This window comes from Eleutherodactylus coqui, chromosome 5, assembly GCF_035609145.1.
Source record: "Eleutherodactylus coqui strain aEleCoq1 chromosome 5, aEleCoq1.hap1, whole genome shotgun sequence".
NCBI lineage: Eukaryota > Metazoa > Chordata > Amphibia > Anura > Eleutherodactylidae > Eleutherodactylus > Eleutherodactylus coqui.
Window position 1 is genome coordinate 36,914,003 of NC_089841.1, and position 20,060 is coordinate 36,934,062.

A 20,060-nucleotide genomic window follows, 5' to 3' on the forward strand; every position below is an offset into this window, starting at 1 on the left:
GCAATCTAAAAAAATAATCCAGAGGAGAAAAACACAAGACAAAAAAATGAGAATGGGTATCAGCACATTTATAATCACCCAAGCCATAAAAATGTAGTATTCATTTATTCCTCATGGTGAAAGAAGATTTTGTAAAGCAAAATAATTGCTGTTTTTCGTTAATCTGCCTTCCAATGAAACACAATTTAACCCCTTCCCGCTCCATGATGTACGAGTACGTCATGGCAGGGTGGTACTTCGCGCAAAATAACGTACCCTTCCGTCATTGGGATAGCACGATCATGACTGACCTCCCGCTATCCCGCAGTGGGATCCAGCTGTCAGTCACAGCCGGCGTCCCGCTGAAACAGATCTGCTTAGATCGCGGCAGGGGAACAGTTCACAGAGGGAGCGCACTCCCTCTGTGTCTCCAGCCAGCTCTTGCGATGTTATCGCGAGAGCCCCGCCTGTCGCCATGGCACTGGCGTCCTGTAGTGCCAATGACTATGATCGCTGTATAAGCGATAAGGCATGGCAGGGCAGTAGCTCTGCCATGTCTTATCACGGCGATCATAAGTGCAGTGATGTAAGTCCCTCAGAGGGACTCAAATAGTGTAAAAAAAGGAAAAGAAAAATGTAAAAAAAAACCTTTTTTGTGCGTTTTTAATATTAGCATAAAAAAGGTAAAAAAAATTAAAACCCCACATATTGGGTATTGACGCATCCGTAACAATGTGTACAAAAATTTGAATATGCTTTTTATTTTGTACGGCAAAAAGCGTTAAAAAAAACGCTAAAAAACAGAGGCAAAATGCTAATTTTTAGCATTTTGCCTCCCAAAAAAAGGCAATAAAAGTGATCAAAAAAGCTGTATGCTCCCCAAAATGGTACCAATAAAAACTCCAGCTCGTCTCGCAAATAATAAGCCCTCACAGAGCTCCGTACATAGAAAAATAAAAAAGTTACAGGACTTTGAATGCAGCTATAGAGAAAAAAAAAGGGGTTTTATTGGCAAAAATGTGTAAAAACCGAAAAAAAATATAAGAATTTTGGTATCATTGAAATTGTACCGACCCGCAGAAAAAAATTAATGTGTCATTTATGCTGCATGATTAACGCTGTAAAAAAAAAAAAATCTATGGCAGAATTGATGCGTTTTCTCTCCCTGTTATCATAAAAAAAAAATAAGAAAAGTTTTACGATATAGTCTATGTACCCAAAAGTGGCACCGATAATAACTACAGCTTTCCACGCAAAAAACAAGCCCTTATACGGCCGCATCGACGGAAAAATAAAAAAGTTATGGCTTTTGAAAAATGGAGATGGAAAAATACCAAAAATCGCTTGGTCCTCAACGCCAAAGTAGGCCCTGTCATTAAGGGGTTAAAGCAATAAAACACACAAAAAAAACACGTACTAAAAATTGATGCCAGTAGAAACTGCAACTTCCCATACAAAGAAATCCCTTAGAGAACTTTATAAATCTGATTAGATCCGATAAAACAAATACATTTTTTGTAAAGCATTTTGTGTAAACGTCATAAAAGATATTAATTTGCTGCTGCCGAAAATGAAGCCGTTCCTTCTACCACACAGCGAATGGAGGAAAGATAAAAATGAAAAAAAGGAACAGAATTGCACTTTTTCTGCCATCTTCCTATGAAAAAACAGACTAAGAAGGGATTAAAAAGTCAAATCTACCACATGGCAGCAATATGAATCCTATATGAAGGCAACTAGAGTCCCATCAAAAAAATGTCAGTCCGTACATGAACGATCTAACAAACCCCAAAATAAACATCCAAGACGGGACGGCGGGAATGTAGCATCAAAAACGGTTTATTGAGAATTATAAATATAATAAAAGCATTTAAGAAGCGGGACAGACAGGAAATGCAGCAGGAATATAAGGGCTTGTTCACGCGTCCGTATATCGCCCGGCCGATATTTTATTGCGTTTTTTCTGGGAGACAGGGTAACTCAAAAAGTGCATTTCTGGTGTTCTTTATTTTTTTTTCGGACGACGTTCACCGTGCAGGACAAATAATGCACTACTTTGATAGATCGGACTTTTACGGACGCGGCGATACCAAATACATATTTTTATTTTATGATTTTGATTTTTTAATAATAGATATGGCAAAAGGGGGGCGATTTAAACATTTATAACGTTTTTTTTTTTTACAATTAAAAAAACTTTATTGATTTTTTTTTTTACTTTACTTTGAAGTCCCCCTGGGGGACTTTAACATGCGATGCTTTGATCGCTCCTGCAGTATGACGTAATGCTGTAGCATTACGTCATACTGCTATTTCACAGTCAGTCTATGAAGCCACCCCACGGGGATGGCTTGATAGGCAGTCTGCTAAGGCAGCCATAGGGCCTTTCTAAAGGCCCCCGGCTGCCATGACACCTGCAGGGCTCTACCGATCTTACCGTTCGGGGGATTTAAAGGGTTAATAGCCGCAATCGACCGAACAGCGGAGTGCAGCTATTGCCCGCGGGTGTCAGCTGTAACAAACAGCTGACACCCGCGCTGTATGGAGGGAGATAGCGGCGCTACCTCCCTCCATACACGTCCTGCAACAGCAGGACATAGTTTTACTATAGCAACGTCACTAAGGGGTTAAAGGTTTTCTTTTGTGTCGCCACATTCCAAGAGCCGTATTAATTTTTTTTCACTGCCAGAGCCCTAGAACGCTGTGTTTTTTTAGCGGGATGAACTCTAGGCCTTATTTATCTAATTTTTAGGAACATGTACAATTTTGATCGCTTTTTATTTGATTTTTTCTAGGGGCAAGATTAACAAAATCTGTAATTCTGGCATGTTTTTTATTTTTATTTTTCCCTGCATTCTCTGGGCCGTATTAATGATATATTAACGTCATTCTTCACGCCAGTACGATTATGCCAATACCAAATATGCAACTTTTTCACAGTTTTTTTTTTATAGTAATAAAAGTTTAAATCACCCTCCTTTTGCCATATCTATAATAAAAAAAATCTAAATCATAAAAGAAAAATACATACTTGGTATCGCCGCGTCCGTAAAAGTCCGATCAATCAAAGTAGTGCATCATTTACCGAGCGCGGTAAACGTAGTCTGAAAAAAAAATAAAGAACCCCAGAAATGCACTTTTTCAGTCACTCTGTCTCCCAGAAAAAAATGCAATAAAAAGCGATCAAAAAGTCGAATGTATTCCGAATTAGCACTAACGTAAACTAAAGGACAACCCGCAAAAAATGAGCCCTTGCACAACTATGTCGATGGAAGAATAAAAAAGTCATTGCGGGCAGAAGATGCAGCAGAAAATAATTTTTAAAAATGTAATGTCTTTGAAAAAAATTCAAGTACTACAGCAAAAAGAAAACCTATACACATTTGGTATCGTAGTAATCGTACTGCCCCCTAGAATAGAGTTAGCATGTCATTTTTGTTGCAGTTTGTGCACCGTACAAACAAAACGCACTGAAAGATGGTGGAATGTCATTTTACTCCACTTCGAATTTTGTAAAAGTCTTTCAGTACATTATACGGTACTTTAAATAGCACCATTGAAAAGTACAACTCGTCCCGCAAAAAACAAGCCCTCATACAGCGGCATCGATGAATAAATAAAGGAGTCATGATTTTTTAAATGCGGGAAGGAAGAAAAAAAGAAGGGGAAGAAAAGAAAGGGGACTGCTTCATTAAGGGGTTAAATAATGTACTAACTTCTTTCTCTGAGTCATTACAATGCAGGGATACCACATGTGTGATTTTGTTTTTAATTAAGTCAAAGGGAGACAAGTGTTTTTATTTTTAAATAATTTTTTTTAACTTTTTTTTAAAATTTTGTCCTTTTGGGGGACTTCCACAGAAACCCATCAGGAACCTATGATCTCATTGCAGGGGTCCGACCGGGACATCCCTTTACATGCTGCAGTCGCATAGACTGCGGCATGTAAAGGGTTACCACAGCAGAGATCGGAGGCTTTCTCCATTCTCTGCTGTGTCAGAGCTGGTGCCTGGCTATCCTCTGACAGCCAAGCACCAGCTCTCTCTGCGACAGAGACCATCGGCTGGCTTGTGATAACCCGATGGTCTCCATGGCAACCTGTAAACAAACCAGTGCAGGAGTTTGAAATTAGAAGCAGGAGATTGCCGGCAGATCGGTAATATTTTCCTGCTTCTTATTTCAAAGTCCTGCATTGTTCTATGAGGGACTGTACAGGCAGAGCACATTGCCACAGCTTATGGCAATGTGCTCTGCAGGTCCCATAGTGAAACATAGCACGGAAATATTCTACCGGGCTATATCACTATGGGCAGTGGAACTCGTTCCGGAAAATTTCCAGGCGTGCCACTCAATGGGTTAATGTATGCCAGTTTTTCATGTAAATCATAGTAAATATGTCGGGCCGCAGGAGACATGTCCAAAGTTGCTAAGCCAACCCAATTTATGGAAAAGTGGAAAACAAAATTGTGAGACGATAAAAAGTCACTTTTTTTGGTGCAATAACAAGTGTGACAAAATTTGCAACATTTCATTCCAAAAAACTGCCTCAAGAGCTTTAATACGTTTTCCTTTAGAGCCCTATAGCACTTTCACTTTCTCTTGTATTACATACAACATTACTACGACTGTAAATGTTTCATTTTAAATGCAAAAGGCACAAAAATAAAAATGTTAAAAAAAAAGCAATAGCTCCGTCAATGTGTGAGTGGTTTTGATGCTTAAGAAGATTTAATTGGCGGGTAAAAGATTTTTTCCGATTCTGAACATGAAAATGGCTTCTCATCTATGTGACTTCTCTGATGTCTGACAAGTTGTGATTTCACTCTAAGACATTTCCCACATTCTGAACATGAAAATTGCTTCTCTGCTGTGCAACCTTTTTTGGTGTTGATTTTGAAATAAAAAAAAAAACTTGCCATATTCTGAACATGATAAACAAGATGAGATTAAAAAACATTTCTCAATCTGAACATGAAAATGCCTTCTCACCTGTGTGGCTTCCCTGATGTCTGACAAGTTCTGCTTTATCTCTAAACCTTTTCCCAGATTATGAATACAAAAATGGCTTCTCCTTTGTGTGACTTCTCTGATGTCTGACAAGTCCTACTCTGTCTCTAAAACATTTCTCACATTGTGAACATGAAAATGGCTTCTCTCCTGTGTGAGCTCTCTGATGTATGACAAGTTGTGATCTCACTACAAAACATTTCCCACATTCTAAACATAAAAATGGCTTCTCTCCTGTGTGACTTCTTTGGTGTTGAACTAGATTTGATTTTAAAGAAAAATACTTCCCACATTCTGAACATGAAAATGGTTTCTCCCCTGTGTGAGTTCTCTGATGCATCACAAGTTCAGATTTAGTAGAGAAACATTTCCCACATTCTAAGCATGGAAATGGCTTCTCTCCTGTGTGACTTCTCTGATGTATGACAAGTTGTGATTTCACCCTAAAACATTTCCCACATTCTGAACATGAAAATGGCTTCTCCTTCGTGTGAACTTTTTGGTGTTTACGAAGAGTTGATTTTAAAGAAAAATACTTCCCACATTCTGAACATGAAAATGGCTTCTCTCCTGTGTGAGTTCTCTGATGCATGACAAGTTGTGATTTCAGTCTAAAACATTTCCCACATTCTGAACATGAAAATGGTTTCTCCCCTGTGTGAGTTGTCTGATGCATCACAAGATCAGATTTAGTAGAGAAACATTTCTCACATTCTAAACATGGAAATGGCTTCTCTCCTGTGTGACCTCTCTGATGTCTGTCAAGTCGTAATTTCACTCTAAAACATTTCCCACATTCTGAACATGAAAATGGCTTCTCCTTCATGTGAACTTTTTGGTGTTGAACAAGAGTTGATTTTAAAGAAAAATGCTTCCCACATTCTGAACATAAAAATGGCTTCTCTCCTGTGTGAGTTCTCTGATGCATGACAAGTTGTGATTTTCGTCTAAAACATTTCCCACATTCTGAACATGAAAATGGCTTTTCCCCTGTGTGACTTCTCTGATGGATCACAAGATCAGATTTAGTAGAGAAACATTTTCCACATTCTAAACATGGAAATGGCTTCTCTCCTGTGTGAATTCTCCGATGTCTGTCAAGTCGTGATTTCACTCTAAAGCATTTCCCACATTCTGAACATGAAAATGGCTTCTCCTTCGTGTGACTTTTTTGGTGTCGAACAAGACTTGCGTTTGAAGTAAAACACCTGCCACATTCTGAACATGAAAATGGCTTTTCCCCAGTGTGACTTCTCTGATGTATGTCAAGTTTTGATTTCACTTTAAAACATTTTTCACATTCTGAACATGAAAATGGCTTCTCTACTGTGTGAATTCTCTGGTGCTTGACAAGATGTAATTTCCAAGCGAAACATTTCCCACATTCTGGACATGAATGGGACCTCTCCCCAGTGTGAGCTTTTAAATGTTTTCCCCTTCTGTGACTTTTCTTCTGCTTTTCAGTCAGTGATGTATTAGAAAATGGGACATGTATAAAAAGATTAGATGATGGCTCTTTGCTTTGAAGAACTGAAGGGATATCTGGGATAAGAGCAGGTTCTTCATATGTATCATGTGTGATGTGTGATACCACAATCCTCTGCTTTACAATCTGCAGATATCAGACGTCCCTCTGGGCTTCCAATACCATTATCTGCCAAAAATAAAGGTGATTTTACTATTTTTTTTTAATTGAAGCAACCTTAAGAATGATATAGATATTTTATAACATGTCTATGTATACACATTTCATTGCAAATTACAAGTGACATAGCATTTATTAACTAAGAAAGTGGTGAAAAAACAGATCACAATCTAACAGACCTCAAAGTGAGAACCAGTAAATCATTTTTGGCCACCAGGTTGCAGCTTTCATATTCATAGGTTTATGTATCAGTGTACCTGTCATCACTCTGTGACTAAATTGCTCAGTGGCAAATCATAAATATTCTTGTGAGGGGGGAAGGAGGGTGCGGCCTGGCACGGCATGCAGATGGAGGTCTGAGCTAGAGCTCTGCTCAAGACCTTTCCTTCAGAACCAACTACAGCGCAACCTGGGCATCCAATCTTAATAAGTCAGACTTTTTAAAAGGTCAGAGAGTGGGATGCCAAAAGAAAAAAAAGACTCCAAAGCAACTCCACGGAAACTGGCTTTGTTTTTCCCAACATGGGAGAGCTCATCCAAGAGGGCGGCGCTCTCCCTGCTGAAGATTGCAGCCACTAGCGGAGAAGAGGACACTATCAGTTCTACGCAGTTCACAAAGGAGCAACATATACTTCAACAGCAGTAGAGGGGTGACCGCAAGTGAGGCAAAACTCTCTTCCTGAGACAGTGGACAGTGGGGGAGAAGAGAAATAGCGTGGGAATCAGGGGAGGCTCCTATGCAGCCAAGATGGCACTGGAACAGTCTCTGCTTGCAGGGGAGGAGGATTTCTCAACATCTAGTCAGGAGAAGCAAAAGCACAAAATGATGGAACAACTAAACAGGGATATAGAAGAAACACTTGTTAAAACCAATACCTGTCAGTCATATCTTTTATGTTTCAAAGGGTTTTATTTGGTTTAAACTTAAAGTTGGCAACACTCTGCCGCATGGACCCCACGCAGGGGAGGATAGAGTCAAATCTTTACATTGGAGCACAGAGATTCCGTTTTTAAACTGGCAGGAACCATTAGCAGTAATAAAACAAGAGAGAAAAGAGAAGAAAAAAAGAAAGAAAGGAAAGAGAAACAATAGATGGTAGAATTTTCAGTTGTATGCATGGAAAAGTCAACATCTCATCGTACATCACTCAGAAAGAAAGGAACCAATCTCAATATCTCCATCTCTTATTGTCTTATAAGTCGTCTGAAATATATGGGTGTAGAACTACTCCAGCGCCATTCTTATTTTTCTGATGCGTGACTTAGTCGTCTTCCGCCTATAATCTCACAAAATAGTGTAGGTTCGGAACGTTGGTGTAGACTATCCAGGGGTTCCAGACCTTTTCAAATGGCAGGATTTTGTCTTGGCGTATAGCTATGAGTTTTTCGTTCAAAAGGGTTTTATTAATGCGGGTTCTAAGGGGTTCAAATGGGAGCGTTGGTTTCTGCCACTGCTGTGCTATTGAGATTCATGCTGCCATCGTAATATATTGTAATAATTTGAAGGGGGCGTTGCACATCCCGGCGGGTTTATTTCCTAGGAGTGGAACAAAGGGGTCAAGTCTGAGGCTTGTCCCAGTCACAGAGGCTATCAGGTGGGAGGCCCTTCTCCAAAAAGCTTGTGCTAATGGGCACAACCACCAGATGTGGTGCTGAGAGCCCACGTCCTTACATCCTCGGAAACATAGATTGGAGATCTCCGGATAGATGGCATTTAGTCTCTCAGGTACTAGATAAGCTCTATGTAAGACTTTTATGGACGTCTCTGTCAAAGAGACTTGACAGTGTTGCGTCCTTACCGGACGTGCAATATGCATAAACTAAAGAATAGGCACAACTGTGCAACATAAATACAAAACTAAGGGAAAGGCTTTCCCTACAAACCCCTAACCCGGGATGGGGGCCCTGCCTACTCGGCGGGCCGATCGCTCCGAAAGGTGCAGACCCACAATGCATGCCTGGGCCACTAACTATTCCCTGACAGGAAGCCCTGATACAAAGAAAAAGGGAACAGTATACCATAAACGAAAGATACTTAGCTGCAGCAGCAAAGTGGAGGAGCTCCAGAGCAGTCAGTGCTCCTCAGCAGCAGTCCAGGAGACAACTGAAAATTGACCAGCACTGAGGTCAATTTTAGCACAGCTTATATAGGAGCTGAGCCAGTCACAAACAGGTGAGGACTGACATCACTCATCCATTCACCACACCCCTCAGGTCCAGGAAAGGCAGAGACACTGCTAAACCCTGGTCCGGCCTGAAAGCAAGGTGAAGACTTCAGAACGGCTGCAAGAGACAGCTATTTTTGCTTATGGTCTCACAGCAGTGGTGCCAACGGTCTAGTGACAGGGAGGAGTGTAAGTCGGACTCCCATTGTAGCATAAAGAGGTGTTTGGAATCCTGCAGTGTTTTGTTAAGCATATTGTAGAAATTGGAAAGAGTGCCTGGGTGTGTGGGGCAGAATGTGCATATGGCTTCCATGTGAGTCATCTCTGTCTTGGTCGATGGGGGTAAGATTGAGGACCAGTAATGGAAGACTTGCATTTTTCTCCACCATTCCTGTGGAGGTGGTCTATGTTGACTGGTGAAGTAGGATACTGAGATCAGTTTGCCATGTATAAGGAAGTCATACTAAGACAGCAAGTTATTTGTTTGCCACCATATAAACTGAGTCGCATCTAGGCCGGGGGGGGGGGGGTAGTCTGGGTTGTGTAGTAGCGGAGTAAGTGGAGGATGGGGTGGGTTGAGGGTTCAGTTTAAATCTGACTTGTCTCCATAACAGGATGGAGAAAAAGGTGTAAGGTGTATTAGTTCTGAAGTTGGAAGGGAGGGGGACTTTTGTCCAAAGTAGGGCGGGCCAAGTGTGCGGAGAAAACTGGGCTTCCTTGTTGGAGGTCCACAGTGGGGCCTGGGGGCCAGCATAGACAGGTGGCATTTGCGCCAGGCGGGTGGCTTTATAGTATTTCAAAATACATGGAACAGAAAGGCCTCCTTATACAGACACATTATGGACTTAGAGATTCTGGGTCGTTTATGTGCCCATATAAAGGCAAATATTTTTTTTTTAAACGCTTGGAGGTCTGAGGCTGGGACAGGGATAGGAAGAGTTCTGAACAAGTAAAGCAGTTTTGGGAGTAGGGTCATCTTGATGCTGTGGATGCGACCAATCCACGAGAGGTATGGGCAATCCCATTTATCTAAATCTAGGCCCAGTTGACGAAAGAGTGGTTCATAGTTGCACTTGTATAGAGAGTCTAGTGCATTTGTAAGCTTGATCCCCTGATAAGGTAGATAGTGGCATTGAGTTTTAAATTGGAAATTGATTTTGATTAGTCTTTGTGTGTTTAAAGGAGTATTGCAGTGGAGAATTTCTGATTTTGCCTGGTTGATTTTAAGGCCAGAGATAAGACAACATTTTTTAACAACTCCAGAAGGTTGGGTAAAGAAGTTAGTGGTTTAGTTAGGGTTAGGAGCAGGCAGTTGGCGAATAGACTAAGCTTGTTATTGGTGTTACCTACCGGTAGCCCAGTGATATTGGGTTTTCCCAAATAGCAATGGCCAATAGCTCCATTGCCAGCGCAAATAGGGCAGGTGAGAGTGGGCATCCTTGACGGGTGCCTCTCAGGATTTGAATTGGAGATGGCTGGGTCTATGGAATTTTAACATATGCTGAAGGAGTAGAGAAGAGGGCTGAGATTATATTTAGGAATGGACCAGTGAATCCTAGTTTACTGAGGACTAATTGGAGGTAGGGCCATGAGAGGGAACCAAAGGCTTTCCCTATATCTAATGCTAATACTGACATGGGGGTTTTGGTGTTGTTTGCGATATGAATGAGATTGAGAATTTTTCTTACATTATCGGGGGCTTGCCTACCTGGGATGAAGCCCACCTGGTCCTGGTGTATCAGTGAAGGGAATAGTCTGTTGACCCTATTGGCTATTATGGAAGTGAAAAGTTTTAGCTCTACATTGAGAAGGGAAATGAGTCTGTAATTAGAGGGAAGAGTATGGTCTTTTCCTGGCTTAGGGATGGCTGTGATTAGGGCTTGCAGAAAGTCTGGATGTATATGGCCTTGGCGGAGAATGTAGTTAAAAAGTGAAACTAGATGGGGTTTTAATATTGGGGCGAATTTTTTATAATATAGAGACATAAGTCCATCCGGTCCTGGGGCTTTGCCTCGTTTGATCGCCCAGTCAATATCCTCCTCAGTTATGTTGGCATTAAGATCCGATAGACCTGACTCTGATAAGTGGGGTAGCTTAAGTTGGGAGAAGAAGTCAGTGATGTGGGTCTCCAAGGGGCCTTAATGGTCCTTGTAAGATTTTTGATAGTATTGATGGAAGATTTTATATATTTTATCCGGATTGGAAGTGAGTTGGCCACGCCTAGACTGGATTTTATGAATTGTGTTAATAGTTTGCTTTTCCTTGAGTTTGTTCGCTAAAAGTCTGTCTGGTTTATTCGTGTATTGGAAGTACGTTGTCAGAGTCCAGGCAAGCTCTCTTTCCGTTTTATGGGCCAGCAGTGCATTTAACTCCAGTCTGGCATCCTGGATGGCTTTTCTTAAATACAAGAGGGGTGTTGAGTGTATGCTATTTCTAGCTTTTGGATTTTGTATTCTAAGGTAGTGTGGGCTCTGGTTTTCTCCCTTTTCCGTTGTGAGGCCAGAGAGATCAGAACACCTCGTATCACAGGATTATGTGCTAACCAGCAGATGTCGATCTCTGTGTCGTCAGGACTGTTGTGGTGAAAGTAATCTTCGAGTTTCTGTTGTAGGCTGATGGCTAGTGTGGGGTTAGTGAGGAGAGCTTCGTTTAATCTCCATGTATATGGGATTCGTGTTTGGGCGATAATAGAAACTCGGATAGGACTGCGTCATGGTCTGACCATGCACTTACAAGATGGCAAGAGAAGGATAATAATGGGAGGGTCAGGGAGTTGGTGAGGATCCAGTCTAGTCTGTAATGGTACTTGTGTGCTGGGGAGAAATAGGTGTAACCTCTCTTGTTTTGATTGAATTCTCTCCAGGTGTCTGATAATGTTAATAGCTGGAAAGCTTCCTTGAACCTAGTCCTCAAATTTTTATCTCTCGTGGGAGGGACCGGGGAAGTGGAGTCAATATTAGGGTCATTGGTAAAGTTGAAATCTCCGCACCATATTATTCTAGTGTAATCTAGGGGGATAAGGATGTCGCAGATAGTTAGGAAGAATTCTATTGGATTATAGTTAGGTGCGTAGGTGTTGACAATGCATAGTTTGTCGTTGTATAATTCTCCCACCAGAATCAGATATCGACCCTGGTCGTCGCTTAAAGAAGCAGTCAGTTTGAAGGAGAGGGAGTTTCGAAGGAAGGTGGACACCCCCCTGCTTTTGTGACATATCGTGCATGGTAATGTGCTTGGTATCTAGGGTTGAAGAATTTTGAGATAGACGTGGTCGAGAAATGGGACTCTTGTATGCAGATGATGTTAGGTTTATGTCTTTCATAATCAATGAAGGCCTTTCTGCGTTTATCTGGGGAATAAAGACCCCGGACATTGTGACTTAGTACTCTACACATAGTTTTTTGAATTGGATAGCATGCTGCTGTCAGGAGATGGTTGGTTAGATGTAATCTTACACGAAGGGAGAGCTTTAAGATTATTTTGGAGAGTGGGATGTATTATTGGAGAGAGACTAAAGTACCCTGTATCAGAAATAACAATCGGAAAAACAATACTGAAAACTTTCATAGAAACCATAAACATGAAAATATCTAGGATGCGAAGGGGGTCCTTGTATGAGACCGACCTAAATCGCATATACCAGTCGGACAGCATGTAGTCCGTAATGGTGACAGTGATCTTATGGGAAACAGATAGTGGCCTATGGGCCGCTAGGGTTGCAACTTAAAATCTAATTTAGCTCTACTATTGTTATAAGATAGGGCGCACTATCAGTGCACACCTTGGATGTGAGAAAATAATGCAATAAACATGGCACCTTAGGTGAAAATCTAATAAAGGTTATACATTACAGTTCTTAACGTGCTTTACTGTAATCGGGGTCATCATTCTGGAGTTCCTTGAGAGGGCAGAAGATGGGGCCTCTGGCATCTTTTGTCCCAAAGCCTTGCAGGGCGTTGGGATAATGGGGGCTGTTGTCTTGAGGTTGTGATGTCGTCAAGTGGTATATTTGCAGCCTGAAGTATTTCTTGCCCTTCGGATAGCGTGTGGATGATATGCTCTTGACCTTCAATTTTAAAGGACAACATAAACGGGAAACCCCAGCAGTAGCGTATCTGTGCTTTTTGTAGTGCCAGGGTGATGGGACGTAGTCTAGTCGTCACCTGCACTCAAGTGTAGACGGGGCTAAGTCCGGAAATATCTGCACTCACTGATCTGTACCTGGGAGTGGGGACACATTTCTTGCTGCCATGAGGATCATGTCTCGAGCCTCTGGATAGTGGAGTTTTAGAATAATGTCCCTAGGTTGGTTTGGGTTGCCAGGTTTGTTAAGGGCTTTATGAATGCGGTCCATTCTGAAGAGGTTTTGGTCTGCTTGTGGTAGAAGGGCTAGGAAGATATTTAACACGGTTTCTTTAAGTGCTACAAAGCGCTTCGGTAGTCCTCTAATGCGTAGGTTTGCTCTTCTTGACCTGTTTTCAAGGTCTTCAAGCTTTAGTTCTAGTTGCTCAATTTTGTCTTGGTTCTCTTTGATATGGTTTCTGTCTAGATCTATTGCTTCTATAATTTTGTCAGTTTTATTTTCAACTTAGTCTACTCGTTGGCCCAGCTCTTGTATTTGTTTAGAAAATTCGGATATAGCTCCTTGTAGCTCGTTTTTGAATAACTTATGGCTGCTCTCATATGATTCTTTAATGTCAAGGTTTGAAAGACTAGAGCTGCCTTGGGGGAAGTTTGGTGGGGTTGGATCATTATTTTGAGAGGTAGACGGGTGGTCTGATTCTTGGTCCTCCATATCTGAAGTTTGTTGGAAGCTGAAAATTTTTGGGATTGTTTGAGACACATAATGGAGTGGAGCGGGTTTAGTATATTTCCCATATTTTGACATAGTAGGCTGGATGTTGTGGTAGAGAAGATCAGTTCGTTAGTAAGATTGTGAGTTGCGGCTTAAAGGTATCACATGCCACCAGTCGGTCGGGGGTCAATACAGTGGCCTAGGACCTTCGGGCATGTGTTTGCTGGATAGTTGCATTGATAGATTTACAGCTTGGGCCAGGTAGGGTTTAAAGGCCGCCTGTGTTTGCAGAGGGAATGTTTGCTGAGGGATTTAGAAGGGGTAGAGAGTTGCCTCCGCAAAAAATTAGGGCTCTATATCCCTCAAGTGCTGCATCGTTAAAGTCTTTTGAACAGTTAGTGACTAGTGGCCGTTGTTGGTAAGGCCTGGTCAGTAACGTCTGCGGTAGTATTGCTGTAGCGCTGGTGTGGACAGTGGCAAATAGAATGGAGGCTGTCTGATATGCAGAGGGAGGATTTTCCCGTCTTGGGTCAGCAACACCACAGCAACAGCCCTTGGACAGCCACAGCGTAGTGGTGTAGTCTCTGGGGTGTGTGGGCGAGTGTGGGGGGGTTAACACTCACCGCGGTCCCTGGCGTCTTCAGGGTTTTCTCCCTGACAAGGGGCTGGGTGGAGGTGCTCCCTTTCCATTCTCGGTAGCCGGCGGTGTTGTCAGCTAGAGCCTCTGGGGCAGCGGAGGCCTTCAGCGGTGCAGGGGGGGACCTCTGTCTGGCGGGCAACAGCGCTTCTCCGCTCCTCCGAGCCCCACACCTTCTTGGCTGCTGCGGGGTTCTTCCTCTCTTCCTCCAGTGTCACTTCTTCGCTCTCACTGGCAGCGGTGGCGGGGCTTGACTGTCTCCTGCTTGAGTGCGGATCCCCTTCCTCCTGGTATCGTCAGGGTGAACCTCCGCTGCACCTCCCGTTGGACTTCCGGCTGGCGGGGCCTCCGGACTCTAGGCCGCGGCTGCCGCTGCTCAGGTAGGCCGCAGGCCTTACTAGCGTCCACGGAGCCACGAGAGGGCTCAAACTGTGCCTCTCAGTCAGGGGATGTTGCTCTGGATGTTTTCGGGCACCTTAGGGCCAAACTGAGCCGCCAAGGTGCGCATGTCTGCTCCCGCTTGGCCACGCCCCGCCCCCAGTCACATCTTTTAGACCAGCATGTCATAGTGATCCAGAGGAAAACACTGCACCTCTCCCACCCCCCAAAGTCCAAATTTAAACCCAGAAAGCATGCTCACAAAAGATCATATCAGTCATCAGACCAGCTTTCTACAAAAAGTTTTATTAAAGGAATAATTATGGCTATTAGAGGCTCTATTCAAGCTGATATTAAAAGCATATCTACCACTGTTAACACTTCTATCCAGGAACTGGGGAGCAGAGTAGACCCCACAAACAAAATTGAGCGAGTTTGCAAAATCACACGATTTGATAGACTTTCATTACTCATTGGAAGACGACAAAGTAAAAACTTAAAACCAAATTGGCAGACATTGAAGCCCACAGCAGGTGGAACAATATTAAAATTTGTGGAGTTCTTGAGATAGTTTCTGTGTTTGAACTCCAGGATTTCATTAAGTGACTAATTTTAAAAATTCTGCCAGACACAGTCTCCCGTGACTTGGTCATAGATAGGGCCCACAGACTCCATAAGCCTAGGTTGCTCTCAGATTCAATCCCTCGCGATATCATAACTTGCATACACTTTTATTATGTGAAGGAAGCCTTGATGCTGGCAGCAAGAAATATGGACTATCTCCCTAGCCTATTCTCCGAAGTCCAACTTTATATGGACCTATCACAAACTACAATACAATCAAGATGGCTCTTTCTGCCCGTAACTGCATCTCTCAGACAAGCTAGCATTGCTTATAAATGGGGCTTTACTACAAAGCTAATTGTCAACAAAGAGGGAAACAAACATGTCTTTTACAGAGCATCAGCAGGAGAGGAAGCTCTTAAAGATTGGGGAATCCCCATAAATAGACCGGCAAACCAAAAGCAAGATTGGATCCTAAAGAAACCTGCCCCCTGATCATAAAACGTTTCTTCTAAAGGAATGAGAATTAGTTACATGTTAAAGAAACTTTACACCCCTTATCGATCGCAGACCTATCACAGAACTCAGCCAAGCAGAGGCAGCGCTGTCAGGAGGCAGGGATTTTTAAATCACCGGTCACCAGAAAGACAGAAGAAGACTGACAGGGACCGAGGAGGCAGCGCTTCTTGGGGAGTTAGCTTGATGATTTTTGGGGTAGGGCTTATATTTCTAATTTTGACACCATATTATGACCTTATAACTTTTTATGTTTGCATTGATAGGGCTCTGTGTGGCCTTCTATTTTTGTGTGGCAACCAACATTTTTTTAATGCTATCATTTTAGGGTACATACCATTTTTTAAATTACTCTATATTAAAGGTCATTTGCGTGGTGTGGGGACACAAAATCTCAATCTCTGCATTTTTTTGTATTACGGCATTCACTGTGCATAATAAATAATGCCATACTTGATATATTCAATTTTTTGGACATTGCAATACAAATATCCAAGAAGCTTCTGTTTGTAGGAGTCTTTATTTATATCTCTGGATCTACCATTTGAACGTATCTATTCAATTCTACGGAAAGATACTAATTTGGCATCCCCTTGATGGTGGGTTCTTATGTGGGATGTTAGAGGAGTTTCTTCATCTTGTCTGATATTTCCCACATGTGCAAGGATACGTCGCCTTAACTGCTGGATCATTTTCCCAACATAGTCCTTAGGGTATGGGCATGGAGCCAGGTAAACAACATTGAGTGGTTAGCATATTTTCCATCCCATAAATATCATCACTGATGGTCATTTTTGGCTGACCTATGCCGTTGCACCTCAGTCTCATTTAATTGTGACTAGAGGCTCAGGGGTTGTCTCCATACCAATAGCCCTGTCCGTCTAGTGGTAGGTTTCCACACTTTTGTATTTTTTTTGCAACTTATCAGCCCTTATTTGATATTTTAGACCAATGGTTCCTAAACTTTTTCAGACATGGAGCCCTTTTTAAGTAAAAGTTTCCAGTGGAGCCCCAAGGTGTGATTGGGGAGGGGTTAAGGAGGTGACTTATCACAACATATGATTATTACCTTTGCTTTTTTAAAAAGGACAGGGCTGTTAAAAAAACGCTGGGTGGGCAATTGATATACATTATATTTAAAATTAACATGCTGCAGAATTAAATCCCGCCCCTCATGTCATCCGCGCGGGTTTTGTACAGATTGTTTAAACCCTGTGTCGATGAGATTTTCAAAATCTCATCCACTTTGCTGCTACTGTGAATTACGCAGCAAATCCACCCCGTGTAGTAATAGTGACCCCCCTATACTGGTGGCCCCAGTAGAAATAACATCCCCTATGTTGGCCCCAGTAGTAATAGCGTCCCCTATATTGGCCCCAGTAGTAACAGTGACCCATATATTGGCCCCAGTAGTAATAGCGTCCCCTATATTGGCCCATATTGTGGCTCCAGTGGTAATAGTTTCCCCTATATCGGCCCCAGTAGTAATAGTGTAGTGGCCCAGAGTTGGGCACTACAGAAAGTAAATGTATTTACTGTTGTTTAAATGTGTATGTGCCTTTAAAGGAAATGTTGTATATTAATTACTGATGATTTATTCTGCCAGACAATCTGCAGCCTCTCGCTCTGATTGGCTGTCGGGAGCATTATTTTGATTGGACATTTCACCACCCAGCAACAGGTCTGTGATTGGTGGAGGAATTCTAGTCAGAGTAATTCCAAGTGTGCGTACGCTGGCAGTTGTCAGTGTGAGGAGAAGACATTGAAGGGAGAGGATGTAAAGGGTAGAGCAGGAGGAAAGGACCTGTGGTGCGGCAAGAAGGCAGAAGTGTGAGTACCAACAAAAGACAGCAAGAAACACGATTAGAATACAGATGTGGTTCCTGTACTAACTAGTTGTTACATTGGTCACACATGAGACAAGAATTGGCCAGAATGGATCAAATTAATTCTATGTCCGATCATTCATATGAACAGTCCAACGTCAGCATGTGAGATTAAACTGGCAGATCAGCGAGAGGTCTTGTGCAAAGTGATAGATGATAAGCTGTATGTGTCTGATCATGCCACATGTAGATTGTCCTAATAAAAGATAAAAGACTCCAACCTGACAGATGACGTTTGGCAGACAGTCTCTATCGGCCATCATGAAATACCATTTGTATATAATTTTCTTTAAATGATGGTCAGCCAAAATGGTCAAATTTTGTAGGTCATTAGTCATAGTGCTCTGATGACTGGGGGCCTGCATCTAATAAGGAAAGTGAGGTGTAGACCGCAGCACAATCACACAGTCAATAAGGAAAGGAGACACAGGTGGTACATGATCCGATCAGTAGGTCCGGACATGAAGACCCTCCAACTGCTAGCATATAGGTATTGTAGATCAGCACACAGCATGCAGGACAAAGACCTATAATAGGTCAAACTGTTGCAGCACTTCTTTGTGACTGATGGAGTAATAAAGGAGCATGATTCGATCATGCAAAGAGTATGCTGAGTTCCTGTGTGCTGATCTACAATACCTACCTACCTACAATGCCCTAGTGACTGGGGGCCCGCAGTCTCATATATCCACTTTCAATAACAGGCTTACAAGATGAACCAGCTGGGAGGACGGGGCCCGGGCTGCAGGATCTGTCATCCCCAATAATCCCACAGACCACAGAAGAACATATCTGCAGCCGCTGACTGAGGAGAATCTGTGACTCCTCTCTGCTGTATTTAGTGGTTACTACTCACCTGGGCGGTTACCTGTAGGAATCTCCTCTTCAAACTCCTGTTTGACTGTCACAATTGTTACTGTATCATCAATATCAGTCAGATCTTCATCCGGATACAAAAGCTTGAAGACAAATATTGTAAAAGTCAGCAGGCGGTTGGAGAAGTCGTGTGGAAGGTTTTACATGACAAGAAAAGCACATTGTCTCAGTGGAGGAGATCAGCGTCTACCACATCCGCTGCTTGTCTCGGGGGAAATAAAGGAGCAGACAGATATAAATCCAACCTGTTGGCTCCTTATTCCCACCAGCAGTCTCCACCGCCAGAAAACTGGGAGAAGATCCAGACAACATGTAATGTCTCTGGTCAGCGGTAATCCTGCCATCTCCACCGGCCTCATCACACAAGTAGAAGACATCTAATAAGACTGAAGACAAGAGCTTCACAGCCTTCTACAGATCAGAGGGACATCTCCATCTACCTGATTCTCCTGTGGAAGAAGAGGACGGGGACATCTCTCTGGTGGGCTTCTCTTACTGGATGGAACTGGAGGAAACACAGACAGACACTGAAGTCATTCTTTACATACAGATAATAAAGTCCCCGTGTATTTAGTCCTGTCTATTACCTGGTGATGGGAGCAGCTGGTGGGTCTCCATCATGGCCTCCTTGTACAGATCCTTGTGTCCTTCTAAATACTCCCACTCCTCCATGGAGAAATAGACAGCGACATCCTGACACCTTATAGGAACCTGACAACATAATATACAGTCATTACCCAGAAGCCTCCAGTGCTGTTACTGTATAATGTCCCAGCATTCCCTGCAGCGTCACCTCTCCAGTCAGCAGCTCAATCATCTTGTTGGTGAGCTCTAGAATCTTCTGTACATTGATGTCCTCATGTATCAGGGGGTGAGGTGGGGGCCCCGTGATTGGGCTCAGGGGTCTTCCCCATTCATCACACACAGGGGCCCGACAGCCATCACTGGAGGTCTTCTTCACTACTGTGTAATCCTGTATATGGGGAGACAGTAATAAATATCACTGCAGACATTTCCAGAGTCCATCACCTCTCCAGTGACATCATCTGCTATTACCATAGATAATAATTGTGTAATGTGACATCATCAGAATCTCTCACCTCTCCAGTAAGCTGGAAGATGATCTCTCGGAAGAGACTTACTAAACTTTTGGCCATCTTGTTCATGCCTTCCTTCATCTTTGAATAGTCAGTTCGGAAAATTCTGTTTCACAGAAGAGATCAAAAGATGTTCATATACTGAAGGGACCTGAAGGAAAAGAAGATGAGCCAATGTGCGAGCGACGGAAATGTAAAAAAACAACAAGAACTCAACATAAGGGTAAAACTTTGAGATGTTAGCCATCCTTCATCATAATAGTATGCACCGCTCCACCCTGCGCCATAATAGTATGCAGCGCTCCACCCTGCCCCATAATAGTATGTACCCCTCCCCCCCTGCCCCATAATAGTATGTACCGCTCCACCCTGCGCCATAATAGTATGCAGCGCTCCACCCTGCGCCATAATAGTATGCAGCGCTCCACCCTGCACCATAATAGAATGTTCCGCTCCACCCTGCCCTATAATAGTATGCACCGCTCCACCCTGCTCCATAATAATATGCAGCGCTC

The 20,060-nt window shown here is 42.8% G+C and overlaps 1 protein-coding gene across 1 annotated transcript; it reads right to left on the reverse strand.

Moving 5' to 3' along the window:
* Positions 1 to 1,814: 1,814 nt before the first annotated feature.
* On the reverse strand, positions 1,815 to 19,626 carry LOC136628739 (zinc finger protein 665-like). The gene is made up of 4 exons (XM_066604841.1): positions 19,549 to 19,626; positions 18,429 to 18,531; positions 13,018 to 13,356; positions 1,815 to 6,609 (listed from the first exon to the last, which is right to left on the reverse strand). The coding sequence occupies exons 1-4, from the start codon at positions 19,624 to 19,626 to the stop codon at positions 5,027 to 5,029; spliced, it is 2,103 nt and encodes a 700-aa protein (XP_066460938.1). The 3' UTR covers positions 1,815 to 5,026.
* Positions 19,627 to 20,060: the final 434 nt, after the last annotated feature.